Source organism: Hevea brasiliensis, chromosome 8 (genome assembly GCF_030052815.1).
Source record: "Hevea brasiliensis isolate MT/VB/25A 57/8 chromosome 8, ASM3005281v1, whole genome shotgun sequence".
Lineage (NCBI taxonomy): Eukaryota > Viridiplantae > Streptophyta > Magnoliopsida > Malpighiales > Euphorbiaceae > Hevea > Hevea brasiliensis.
Genome location: NC_079500.1, coordinates 96737596 through 96749854, shown reverse-complemented (window position 1 = coordinate 96749854; position 12259 = coordinate 96737596). Strand labels below are relative to the sequence as shown.

Here is a 12259-nt window from a genome sequence, read left to right as displayed (position 1 = left end):
ATAATTATTAAATTTATTTTTCATATAATTTATTTTATTTTTAATTATTAATTATTGACCACAAGTGGCCTTGCCTTGTGAGTATGATAAGTGATGAGGATGTCATTGTGTCACTTTCTTTACAGGTTTTCATCCATGCCTTTCTTCTAGATGGTCATGAAGATTGATTTGATATGTGAAGTTGTCTTCTATAGCTTTATTTATTTTGTTTGGAATTTTTTTCCTGGAAAAGAAGATAGTGGACAGTGGATAAAAACAAAACCAAATATAATTATAAAAAATAAATTTTTATAATTATCTACATGAATAATTATTCAGTTATATGCATAATAAATATATTCTCATTATTAATTAATAATTATAATAAATTTTATTACAATAGATAATAAAATTTTTTCATATATATAATTATTGTATTAATTTTTTAATATAACTCATTTCAATTTAAATTTAAATTAGAAATTTTATAATTTTAAAATTTAAGTTAAAATTCATTAATATTGATCAAATAATTTTGTATGTAAACAGTAATTCTTTTTTGCCCTCGCGGTTGCAATTATAAGCACACAATTTTTGACCATTTGAACAATTATTTAAGCCACCGAATAGCTTTATCATTCTATGTGTGGGGGATGTATTATATTAAAAAAATAAAATTTTAATATTATGCAGGTAAAAAAATAACTATTGAATTAATAATTTATAATTAAATTAATTATTTTTAATTATATTCATAAAATGTACTATTGATAATAACAAGTGATGCAGATAATATGTCGAATGAATGGTACGTGAATAGAATGTAATCGAAGCTATAAGGGAAGGTTATAATGATATGGCAGCAGGCTCTGATATCAATAAGGGGTTGGGAGCCTTATACTATGTATAGTAAGTAAATACTCATGCTTAATGTCGCTTTCCTCTATTAATAGACCTAAAATTGCCTTTGGTATAGTCTTTTGAAAGAGTGAAGTGGCCGTGTTAAGGCCAAAAGGCATGACTATCCACTGGTATTGTGCCGTGGGCATACAAAAGTATTTGAGTTCATTCTTCACAGTACCCTAATTTATATTGATGACATCATTCTCTTTTCAAAAGACCATTAAGCCCACAAACAACTATTAGACTAATTCCAATCCATTGTTCAGGCCCATGGCATTATGCTTTTTGAAAAGAAGAGCTTTCTAGCCCGCACAGAAATTTAATTCCTTGGAATGAGATTCTCTCAAGGAAAATATCAGCCTGACCCACACATTACGATAGAATTATTGAAATTTCCTGATAAAGATTTATCTCAAAAACAAATCCAGCAATTTTTTGCGATAATCAACTATATCAGGAGATTCCTCCCTCATGTCTCAGTCCATATCGCATAGCTGTCAAAGCTATTAAAGAAAGATGCCCCACCATAGACATATGAACAGATTGAAGCTGTCAAAGTAGTGGCCTAGAACTCGCCACAGCTCAAGATTCCAAGTACAGGTAAAAGAATTCTACAGACAGACGCTAGTGATACACACTGGGTTGCTTTGCTCATTGAAGACCTCCATGGCAATAAAGATATTTGTGGATATGCCAATGGAGCATTCAAACCTTCTGAAAAGCACTATCACTCAGTCTATAAGGAGATTATTGCAGTAAAAAATGGAATAAAAAAGTTTGAACTACATCTCATTGGACATCATTTCACAGTCCTCATGGACAATTCTTTTCCAAGGATATTAGAGTTCAAAAACAAGACTCTACCAGAGCCATAATTTTTAAGGCTCAAGGACTGGTTCTCAAAATATAAATTCACAGTCCAGCATGTTAAGAGAAAACACAATCTGATTCCTGATCTCTTATCCAGACCAAGCCCTGTACTTCTCCCCAGTTCAGTATTTTCCTTTCCTCTCATTTTTATGGCAAGTTCGTCCCATACTCCTGCTTTCCTCATACCCTCTGCAGACAGTTTCCCTCCTGGTTACTCATCCTTCATGAGTCTCTCACAAATAAGAGATTATGTTCACAATCACCTGTTTCACTATTAGAGTGCAATGAATACCTTAAGAACGGTCCGTCCTGCAACCTCCCATTTTCATCCAGACTATCCATTCCTCACCTATTTTATCATATATCCAAAAACAGATCTAATCCTTGAAGAACTTTGGTTCTTATGGTGTATGGTTACCCTCTACTCTACTACCATTGAAATACCTACCTTAGCCCTCTATCAGTATGTCCAAAGCACTGGTACTAGAACTTTACTATCTAGATTTTTTGAATGGTTCAAACCAATTTCTTCCTGGACATATAGTTTAAGAAGACTGATAGAAGTTCATGGCATAAAAGAAAGACCTATTTCCCGTCAACACACCATCAGATCCCTTTTTATCATGCACAAGCCCTTTTTTAGGTGCCTTGATGGACTCTTATGGTCTCAGAACTCTGAATAAGAATGCCAACTTATGAAGGAACTATTACAGATAAGTCTGTTATGGGACCCCTTAGGAGACAGCTTGGACTTTACTTATGTGAAATTAATAATTTTCATCCAACATTGGATACTGTTGTCACATGCACTGCCCTTGAACCTCTCCACTCCACTACTGATGAACCCATTGACTGGATAGACCCAGCCTGGCAAGATTCCCAAGACCCGATGAATATCGAAGAAAATGAAGCAATAGCCAGTGCTGACCCACCATCACCAGAGACACATGAACCATGGTACCACTCTCTTTATGGAGATGTTGACTCAGATATTTTTTCAAAATTTGACTTGAAAGCTGGCTTCTGGCAATTGGGTGTTCACCCAAAGGATAGGGATGAAGAAAGGTTTCCTATCTCAGAAGAGGTTGGTTGTTGTCTTATGGTTTCTACAAAGGGAGTAGGTGTTTGGCAACTCATTGTTGAAAAGGTTCCTCTTCTTACTAGTCCGCGAAGAATATGTTATTTCAGACTAAGCAGGCTCTGATACCAATTAGGGCTAATGGAGGTTTTCTCTGATTTCTTAATATGAAAATAGCGCAATGTTAGAGGGTTAAGAGAGTTCTCTCACTTGACACTCCGAAGCTTAAGTTATAACAAATAAAGAAATGTCTTAAAAAAAAAAACAAAGAAGGACAATGTCGGCAGTAAAGGTTCAAAGATTAATATTGACACTTACCTTCGTTAATTCTTATAAACTTAACTTCTAACGGATGGGTATTGCCATGCATGAGATTTCATGCAAATGGCTCTATCACATTTACAATAGGTTTCAGAAACGTCAGGAAATGTTTTCTGTAGGTCTTCTGAATTAGTGATTGCTGAATACTTACACATGCAGATCGTAAATACCTATACTGTCATAGACCTACGACTTATTTATGGTGAGCAGTTAGCTTACACTTACCTATCTAGCTAAACAATTCCCCTTGAAAAAGACAAATTAAACGTTCAGATGGGACCAATAGAAAAAAAAGTTTGTCTTCTTCTTATTGTCATTGTCTAATATCAAAATATCCTGTTGGAATAATCTAGCTCATCAAGCATTGGCATTATCACTAGCTGCTCTTGTTTTATATTTGCCTCCTTTTTAAATATATATTGCTTGCTTTTTATGGGAACAAAAACAATGAGCTGCATAGGCAAGACGTGAAGAAAGTGCAGAGATTGTACTAATTGTATAGTCTTTATAATTTATTCTTTGAACTTCAAAAACTCCACACATCTCTTTTCCCTATGAAGATCTATTCAATATTGTGCGTGTCTATTGGTGTTGAAAATTTTAAATATATTATTTAGAACATATTGAAATTAATTTAAAATCAAATTTATTATATATCTAATTGTAAACTTTTTAAATTAATTAAAAAATATTTAAAATAACAGATTAATAAAATGAAAAGTAAATTAACTTACATTAATGGTAAATTTTTTTCATCTAAATTCGATTTATAATGAAATTAAGATATAAATGAATAATAATAAAATATATCTATTAAATAAATAAATTTTACAAATTAAATTTAAATAATAATTTTTTATTCATGATAATATATAAATAATTAGTCTTCAATGCATACAAAGTTTATACAATTTTTTTTTTAATTATGATAAGAGATATGTCTGTTAATGTGAACCATACACACAGAACTGACACAGAAGATGATGGGCCATCAATGGGTGGTGAAACTTTAGATCAACTACATGGAATATGGAGTGCGCAGAACAAATCGTAGGACCCACACTATGTAATAATGTCAAGCATGACCCAACCCAACTAACGCTAATTATTAAATATATCGGAACACTTAAAAAAGTGTCCATTCTCTTGCAGTAAATTATTTTTATCATATAATAGTAAATTTTATATAATTATGAGAGATGATATATGTGCATCGGATATATCTAATAATTTCTTTTTAATTAAATTAAAAAATTAATTTTTTAATTTAATTATTAAATTAATTATAAGTTAATAAATTGACCAAGTATTTTCTTAATTTTCTATTTTTCCTCCACATCCATTAAATAAAATTCATGTCTAGACGTAGATTCAAAATATAAATATATAAAATCTATTTATTTAATAGGTAAGATTTTATTTTCATTATAAATTTATATCTTAAATTTATGATAAATTAAATTTAGATAAAAAAAAATTCTCCTTAAAATTATAAGAAAAAATATGAAATTATTGTAATGCGTTTCATGAATGGGATGTAAGAATCAAGTAGTTGGTATGTCCTTGTCGAAATTTTGTTTTTTTATTATTATTAAACTAAGATTCACTGATAAAAGAAAATAAAATTTCGCTTCATTTGTTTTGCTATGTTTTTCTGAAAAATATTTTTTTTTTCCATTTTTAAGTGTTTGAATATTTAGAATTTTTTATAAAAAAAAATTTTAAATATTTTTTAAAAAAGAGAAATTTATTTTTTTAAAAATAAAATTATAAAAAATATTTATATATGTATAATATAAATATTGATTATTAATTAAATAATAAAAAATATTTTAATAAAAATTATCTTATATAATTTAAACATATCAAGCTTACAAACAAAGATGGGTTCAAAAAAGTGTTTGTATAATTTTTTTTAATATTTAATAATAAATAGAAAATATAATAGCCAGATTCAAAGAAGGTAGGGGTGAGCATTCGGTTCGAACCGAATCGAATTAAATTATAAAAATTGAATTATGTATTTTAGAAATCGAATCGAATTGAAATAGGTGAAAAATCAAATCGAATAGAATAGCTCTATTTCGGTTCGATTCGATTTAAATCGATTGGTTTTGATTTTTAATTTAGACTTGATTTTCAAATTATTTGATCTAATTTTGACTTTGGTTTAAACTTAATAATCATTAATCAATGAAATTAAATAATTAATATATATAATTAAATATAATTCATAAATTTCTCATAAAAATAAATCAATTCAAAAATTGATTCGGTTCGATTTGAACATATAAATTACTATTTGGTTCGATTCGATTTAATCGATTTTTTTCTCTTTAAAATCGAACCGAACCAAAATAATAGAAATTTATATAATGTAAAACCGAACCGAACCAAATAAATTTTAAAATTAAATCAATTAAATCGAATTGACTCGATTCAATTTGATTTTTTAGTTTGAACCGAAATCTGCTTATCATTGAAAGAATGATAATATTTTAATTTTCTCCTTCCAACCAAATAACAACATCACAAATAAATTATTTTCGATTAAATAAATAGGTTTTATAATGACAAATCACTTGTTTAATTTTAATTATTTTTAATATATTAATTAATTTATATTTAATTATTTAATTAATATATAATAAGTTTATTATTTAACATATAATTTTAATTTTCAGAGTCCATCACTTGCAAGAGCAAGAAATAGCAAAGCTGACGGATTGCAACCCAGGGCCAATTAGGCCTAATCTTTCTCCATTGTAAAGGCCCAAATTAACATTTTGCTAACAATAAACCTTTGATTAATTACCTTCCTTTTTCTTATCAAAATAATTAATTTTATTTATTACTTAATATCTGGTACGTCCACAAAACATATATTTTGAGATCATTGAAATTATTTTTTAAATAAACACTTATTATTAAAATTATATTTCTTAAATTTTAATTTGAGAAAAGAAAAGAAAAAAGAGTTGAACAAAACCCATATGCATGTAACATGATATCATAATCCTTAGAGATAATTTAGTTTTGTAAATGAGTATACTTCACATATTATTGATCCTAAATTTACTTTTTAAATAAAAAAATTATTTGGTAATAATAATAACAATATATTTTTCATTTATTTAGTTCTAATTAGATTTAGACTTATGACTTTATATATTACTAAATAATAATAATAATAATAATAATAATAATAATATAATTTGATTGGTTCTGTTTCTTTATGTACAATATCTTTAGTTGATAATAACACAAGGCAAGATTTGAATCTAATACTTAGAATATATAATATTGTTGGGTGATTTATCTTTTTGTTGAACGTAGAAAAAAAGGGAATATTTTGTATGCAATTGCAGCCAATCCAAATGATGCCTTCTGCCCTTAAATGACATTTTATCACTACTTTTTTGGGTATGATTATGATTCCATTAGATATCATCCACATGCCATACGCCACCTCCTTTGCAGATTCCATATCCTAATCCTCATAATTGGACCTTATATTAACTTTTAAATAATAATTTTTAATACACAATTCCAAACACAATATTAAGAAATTCATATACATGAATACTATAGTGAATTATAATTACAAAAATATCTACTAATGTCTCCGGGTGGATGTAAATACAAGAAAGAAAGAAAGAAAGCAAACAACAGGTGATAATATATATAAATGGAAAGAGCACGTGGCTTGGAGACGGTTGGTCGTATAGGTAAAGAGAATATTAAAAGACTTGGGTTAGACGAAACCGACCAATTTAGGCATCTTCTGAAGCAAACCACTTTGATTACCTAACATTCCAATTATATGAAAAATAATTTAAAAATATAGAGTTAGAGCTAAATTTATTTTTCTTCATATTAAAATCGTGTCTATCTATTTATAGTATTTCAATAATTATAGTATTTATGGTATCAAATGCCACCCCAATCATCAGAACAACAACCAACGCTCAATAAAATTAATTCAAGTTAAAAACAAAACTACATTACTTATTCAGATTCTTGTGTTCAGTATGTTTCAATTACAGCAATTAAATCAATGAATTGAAAAAAAAAAATAACTCTAAATTTTTGTTAGACTGTTCTTTATTCCATCCAGTCATTTACAAAAGCCAATCCCCAGCACGTTGGCCAGGTGGCAATAAATCATGTGAGTGTGACAATTATTACACAAATTTGAATCATTTGTACAAGTTTCTTCTTCCCTGTTACTGTCAACAAGTTCCTTTCTTTTTACATCATAACAAGTGAATTTCACCTTCAACTCCATTTCTACCACCATGGGCCTCGGTGATCTTCACAACTGTACCCTGATTCTTACTATGTTGCTTAGCTTGATGCTGAGACCAGTATGCGTGAGCAGCCAAGACCCTGTCTAACACCTCCTGAGGCACAGGTTCACCCCTTCTTTGCTGAGGGGCAATCTTAGCCGTGTGAACCAATGTCTTCCATTTATCCTGCAAGAGTCACCCTTGCCAGTGAGAAAAAACAGATTATGGTATGGCTATTCATATAATTTACGAGGATGACAGAAAGCATTCAAATACTGTAAGCATATACATGGATATGTTATAAATGGGGAATAAGTGGAGCCATACAAGCCGCCTCCATCAATGAAATCCAATCACCTTCTCGATTCCCAAGTAAACATAAAAGCTCCACTTTGATATGATTCTTTTCCTACTAAAATACAATACTTACCTTCAAGTCCACATAAGTTCGATGGTCTGCATGTTCAAAAGATCGTAACTTAACATCGCGCCACCTGCAAGATGAATCAGAATGTTATAAAGTCTCCCATTATGAAATACAAGACCCATAATCAATAAAACTGTGAATAACACCACACCTTCCAGTTCCAAGTTCCTCAACTGCCCGCACAAGTGCTTCTACTTCTGACACAGAGAACGGTCTCCTGGTTCGACGCTGTACAAGTTCAGGTCGCCTAGCTTTCTGGTTAACAGGAACAATAGCAAGTGCCTCAACACTCGCAGGTGGAACTGCAACCAGAGCTCTAGACTCTGACAGTCTTTTGTCAGCTAATTTGTCAGTATGGGAGGAAACTGATTCGTGATTACTGTCAATGTTATTGCTTGAATTAGTCAGTGGAGAAGGGTCACGTGAGGCATCAGAAATCCACATATCTAAAACAGGAGCAGCTGGGGGCCTGGAATAAAGCAAAACACATCATGCATCACAAAAATTCTTGCAATACATCTGTGCAAAAACAACCAATTGAATGGCACTGAATCACAATCCAAAATGTCAACCAACCTGATATAAAGTTTAATACAACTGCACATAAGACATTCAAACTTTTGGTAAAAATAATATAAAATGCAAATATAAATTACCTTGGTGAAAGTTGAGATGTGTCACATGTTAATGGAATAGGAGGATCTTCAGTGCACACAGTTGGAGGAGCTTGCACAGGACTAGGTTCCAATGTGAAACCCAAAGTATCAAGGTTCTCTTTAGAACTGATACCAGTCTGTAATAAGGTTCTGTTATCATCCCTAACCTTCTTTCCATGAAGAAGCACTCCAACACATAAACCACTTCCAAGTATAGCGGTCACAGACTCCATAACTGTCCTCTATAGAGAAAGTCACATAACACCACATTACAAAAGTCAGGAACTCAGCAAGCGCTGACCCTTGGTAGGAACTTGCCAAAGAAAATTATCATTAAAATTTAAATGCATAATGACCTACTTACTACATGTATTTAACATATAAAAGACACATGCACATGCATTTGGTATGCAATAAAATCCATCAACAGAAAAACAGAAAGGAATCCATTAGAGAGGAAACAACCTATGGATTGCTGTCTAAGAAAAGGTTTCATGAAAACAAGAAGACTGGATATCTGTACCTTCAGTGAACCAACAGTTGCAGTTTTGGGGACCTCAATTAAAAGCTCTGGTATCCTGAAGGACTTAATGCTGAACTTCACTGTACAAAAGAATGAACCACATATAAGATCCTCAGGCTGATGTAAGTTAACACCATAAAATGATAACAACAATAGTGCATCAATTCAACACTAGCTTTAGTACCATGAGAATCCTTGGAATGGAAAGAAGCTTGATGGCCTATAATTGATGATGACATTGATTTTACCCCATTTGCTGAACACAACAAGTAAAACATTTAGCAAAAACCAACGAGTGCCAGAAATGTGGAACATCATGAAGATATAGAAGATATCAAAGTAATGCAATAGAAAAGGACCTCCATGAAACATTGTAGCGGGGCCATTTTTGTCTACATTTATGCCCTTTTCTGGAGAATTACAAACACTCTCGCTGCTGAACCCTCCATCAGAAGTCATAACTAAGCTATGGTCAGAAAACTTCCTCCTCTTGTAAAGAGTGTCGTGTTGATATTTTTCACGACTGTAACATATCTTCCGCTTGCGATAAAGAGGCCTCATTCCCCCATCTAAAAAACCTGAGTAAAAAATAACAAAATAAATCACATTTACCTCCCTAGGAACATAAACACATATAGACATACTATAGAAGTAACTGAAGCATAGCATAAATGAATCATCATACAGCTGCTTACCAACTTTCGATTGATCACAATCCTTCAATTTTGGAGCTACTTTCCAGTATTTAGATGTCAATAATTTCCTTATTCTTCGGTCCCCAATATGGGATGGATACCTAAATGCCCTTGGCTTGGTGCCAGGTTTATTACACCTAGAAAAATTTTCATCGTCATCTCTAATACCTAATTTACTATCATTCCTAAGCCTTAAAATAGAGGCATTAGGAACAGGGTTCCTGCATGATGGAAACTTGACATTATTATCTGAATTGATCAGTGCTGGAAATTTTGTACACAAGTCCATGGGATCCTTTAAATTGAATGTGTTATCAGTAGTCAAACCTCCAGTCTCAATACCATCAGCCTCTCGCTGTGTGCTGAATCCATTTTCCACAAAATCATCACTATGTTCCCCAGCACGAGGAAAGCCTCCCTCTACTTTAGACAGGAAATTATCACATGAAGTCTTGCTTTTGCTAATCACAGACTTCATATTACTGCTAATTTTCTCTGAGTAATCTGAATTTGTGATTATGGAGGAGCGCACCAGAATGGAATCACTCTCAGCATGTTGGGATTTCTTCAGGAGGCACTTTTTATCATTGTTTGATGGGGCAAACTCGGGGATAAAAACACTTTCTTCACAGCTTCCCTGATCAAGGCACTCAGTTTTCAGCAGTTTTTTTTCATCTCGCTCCTGTTTAATAACATCATCACCAATTGCAGGCTGATCATTTGTTTCGGATGCACTACTAGAAGCAGAACTTTCACTCTCCTGCAATAGTTTTCCAGCTAAAGAAGCCAGTAATTCAAATGCACAAATTTGAGTATCATCAACTTTCTTTTTATGCAGACCCCTCCGCTGGAACCAATAACCAAGAGAGATAAGGTCAGCAAACTGTTCATGAAGCACTGCGACTAAAAAGCTACACATACCTGAAAGTGAACTGGATACTTACTCTAGCTGATCTAGGTGCCCTAGGTATGAAGGGAACATAGAAGCCACTGAAACCATAATCTTGCCTCTTCTTCACCACCATATCTTAAGCATACATGACAATTACACTGCCCACATTCCTTCACTGTCATTGAATCCACATGAGATAAATAACTAAATCAGCTGATTATAGATGCAATTTGACTACTTCAATTGAACAGCAAGGTATAAATCTATAAGAGTGAAAAAGCAACGATCTCATCCAGAAGGGAAAATAAGAAACAAAGCAACCATATGCTATAATATGGTAACCTGCATTTGCTTTTGAGAGATCACAAAAACAAATAACATTGTCAACTAATCAAATTCACATGCACCATGAAAATTTAGGGCCCTTAAATGAATAATTATCATAGCTGACCCACCAACCACCACCCAAAACAGAGATTCATATATCATGGCCCGATAAGAAGCAGAATAACCCTAAAATATTCTAGAAAAACTCATCGACGGTGATCTAATAGGATAACATAAGAAACCAGATGATCAACAAAAAGAATCAAAGAAACATCTGTTCACGCTAAATTGTTCTAAGAAAATTGTCACTGGAATGAAAAAATCTGCAAAAATAAAAACTAATTTCCACTGGAATAAACATATTAACTTTGAGATCCTAAAACTCCGAACAGAGATCAATCGAAAGTTCACAGCCGCGATCGATCCAACTAAGACAGCAATAATTCATCCGGAACAGTGTTTCAGGAATTAAAATTGAAGGTGCTACTTTCAAATTCAGGATTTGGCTTTTGCTCCACATGATCATGGAACTAGAATTGGATTTCAACTTCCATAATCCCAATCTACACACTCAATTTAACCAAATTCGATGAATTTAAAAGTCCTTCAAATTCATTAGCAATTTTCTCTATGAACCACCAAAAATATAGTCATCTAAATCCCTTAAACCCCAAATGAGCCCAGATAAAAACGAATTAACTCCAAATCATAACCATGCCGTAGAATTCTTGAGAATTCAGACCCCCACTCAAATGCGATTTCCATGCAACCAACCAAAAAACAACTTCGACGATCAGATCCCGACCTCAGTTCCCAATTCAGCAAAACATTTCTCTACAAGTCAAACTCCTCTTCCCACCAAATGATCGATCTCAATTAGCTCGATCACAATTCAGAACAAAACAAAAAAGAAAAAAAAAATCCAAAATAAATACAATCAAACTGAATTCCACAAGGAATTCGATTTGCTCACCTCAAAGAAACGATCTTCAGATTCAAAAAAAAAATCTACAAAGTATGTACAGAGAAACAAATAATTATATGCTCTGGTTTTCCTTGAGAATTGCAAAACAAAGATCGGAGAATTCAGAGAAAAATTAATAAAAGAATTAGAACAGAATAAAAGAAAAATTCAAGACATTTTCTCTTCTCTCTCTGTCTCTCTCTCTACAGATTCTCTGTGTGGTTTTGTATTGAAAATGATCTCTAACTAAATGGAGAGGGCATTAAAAATAAGCACAGAAACCTCTCCTTCTCTCTCTCTCTCTCTCTCTCTCTCTCTCTCTCTCTAAAACAGTG

At 32.1% G+C, this 12259-nt stretch overlaps 1 protein-coding gene across 1 annotated transcript; it reads right to left on the bottom strand.

Annotated features, from left to right (window-relative positions):
• Positions 1-7219: 7219 nt before the first annotated feature.
• On the bottom strand, positions 7220-12259 carry LOC110645046 (telomere repeat-binding protein 3). The gene is made up of 10 exons (XM_021798042.2): positions 11934-12259; positions 10686-10808; positions 9742-10588; positions 9406-9624; positions 9231-9302; positions 9047-9126; positions 8524-8765; positions 8019-8336; positions 7871-7934; positions 7220-7626 (listed from the first exon to the last, which is right to left on the bottom strand). Exons 2-10 carry the CDS (start codon positions 10764-10766, stop codon positions 7408-7410), a joined length of 2142 nt encoding a protein of 713 aa, XP_021653734.2. The 5' UTR covers positions 10767-10808; positions 11934-12259; the 3' UTR covers positions 7220-7407.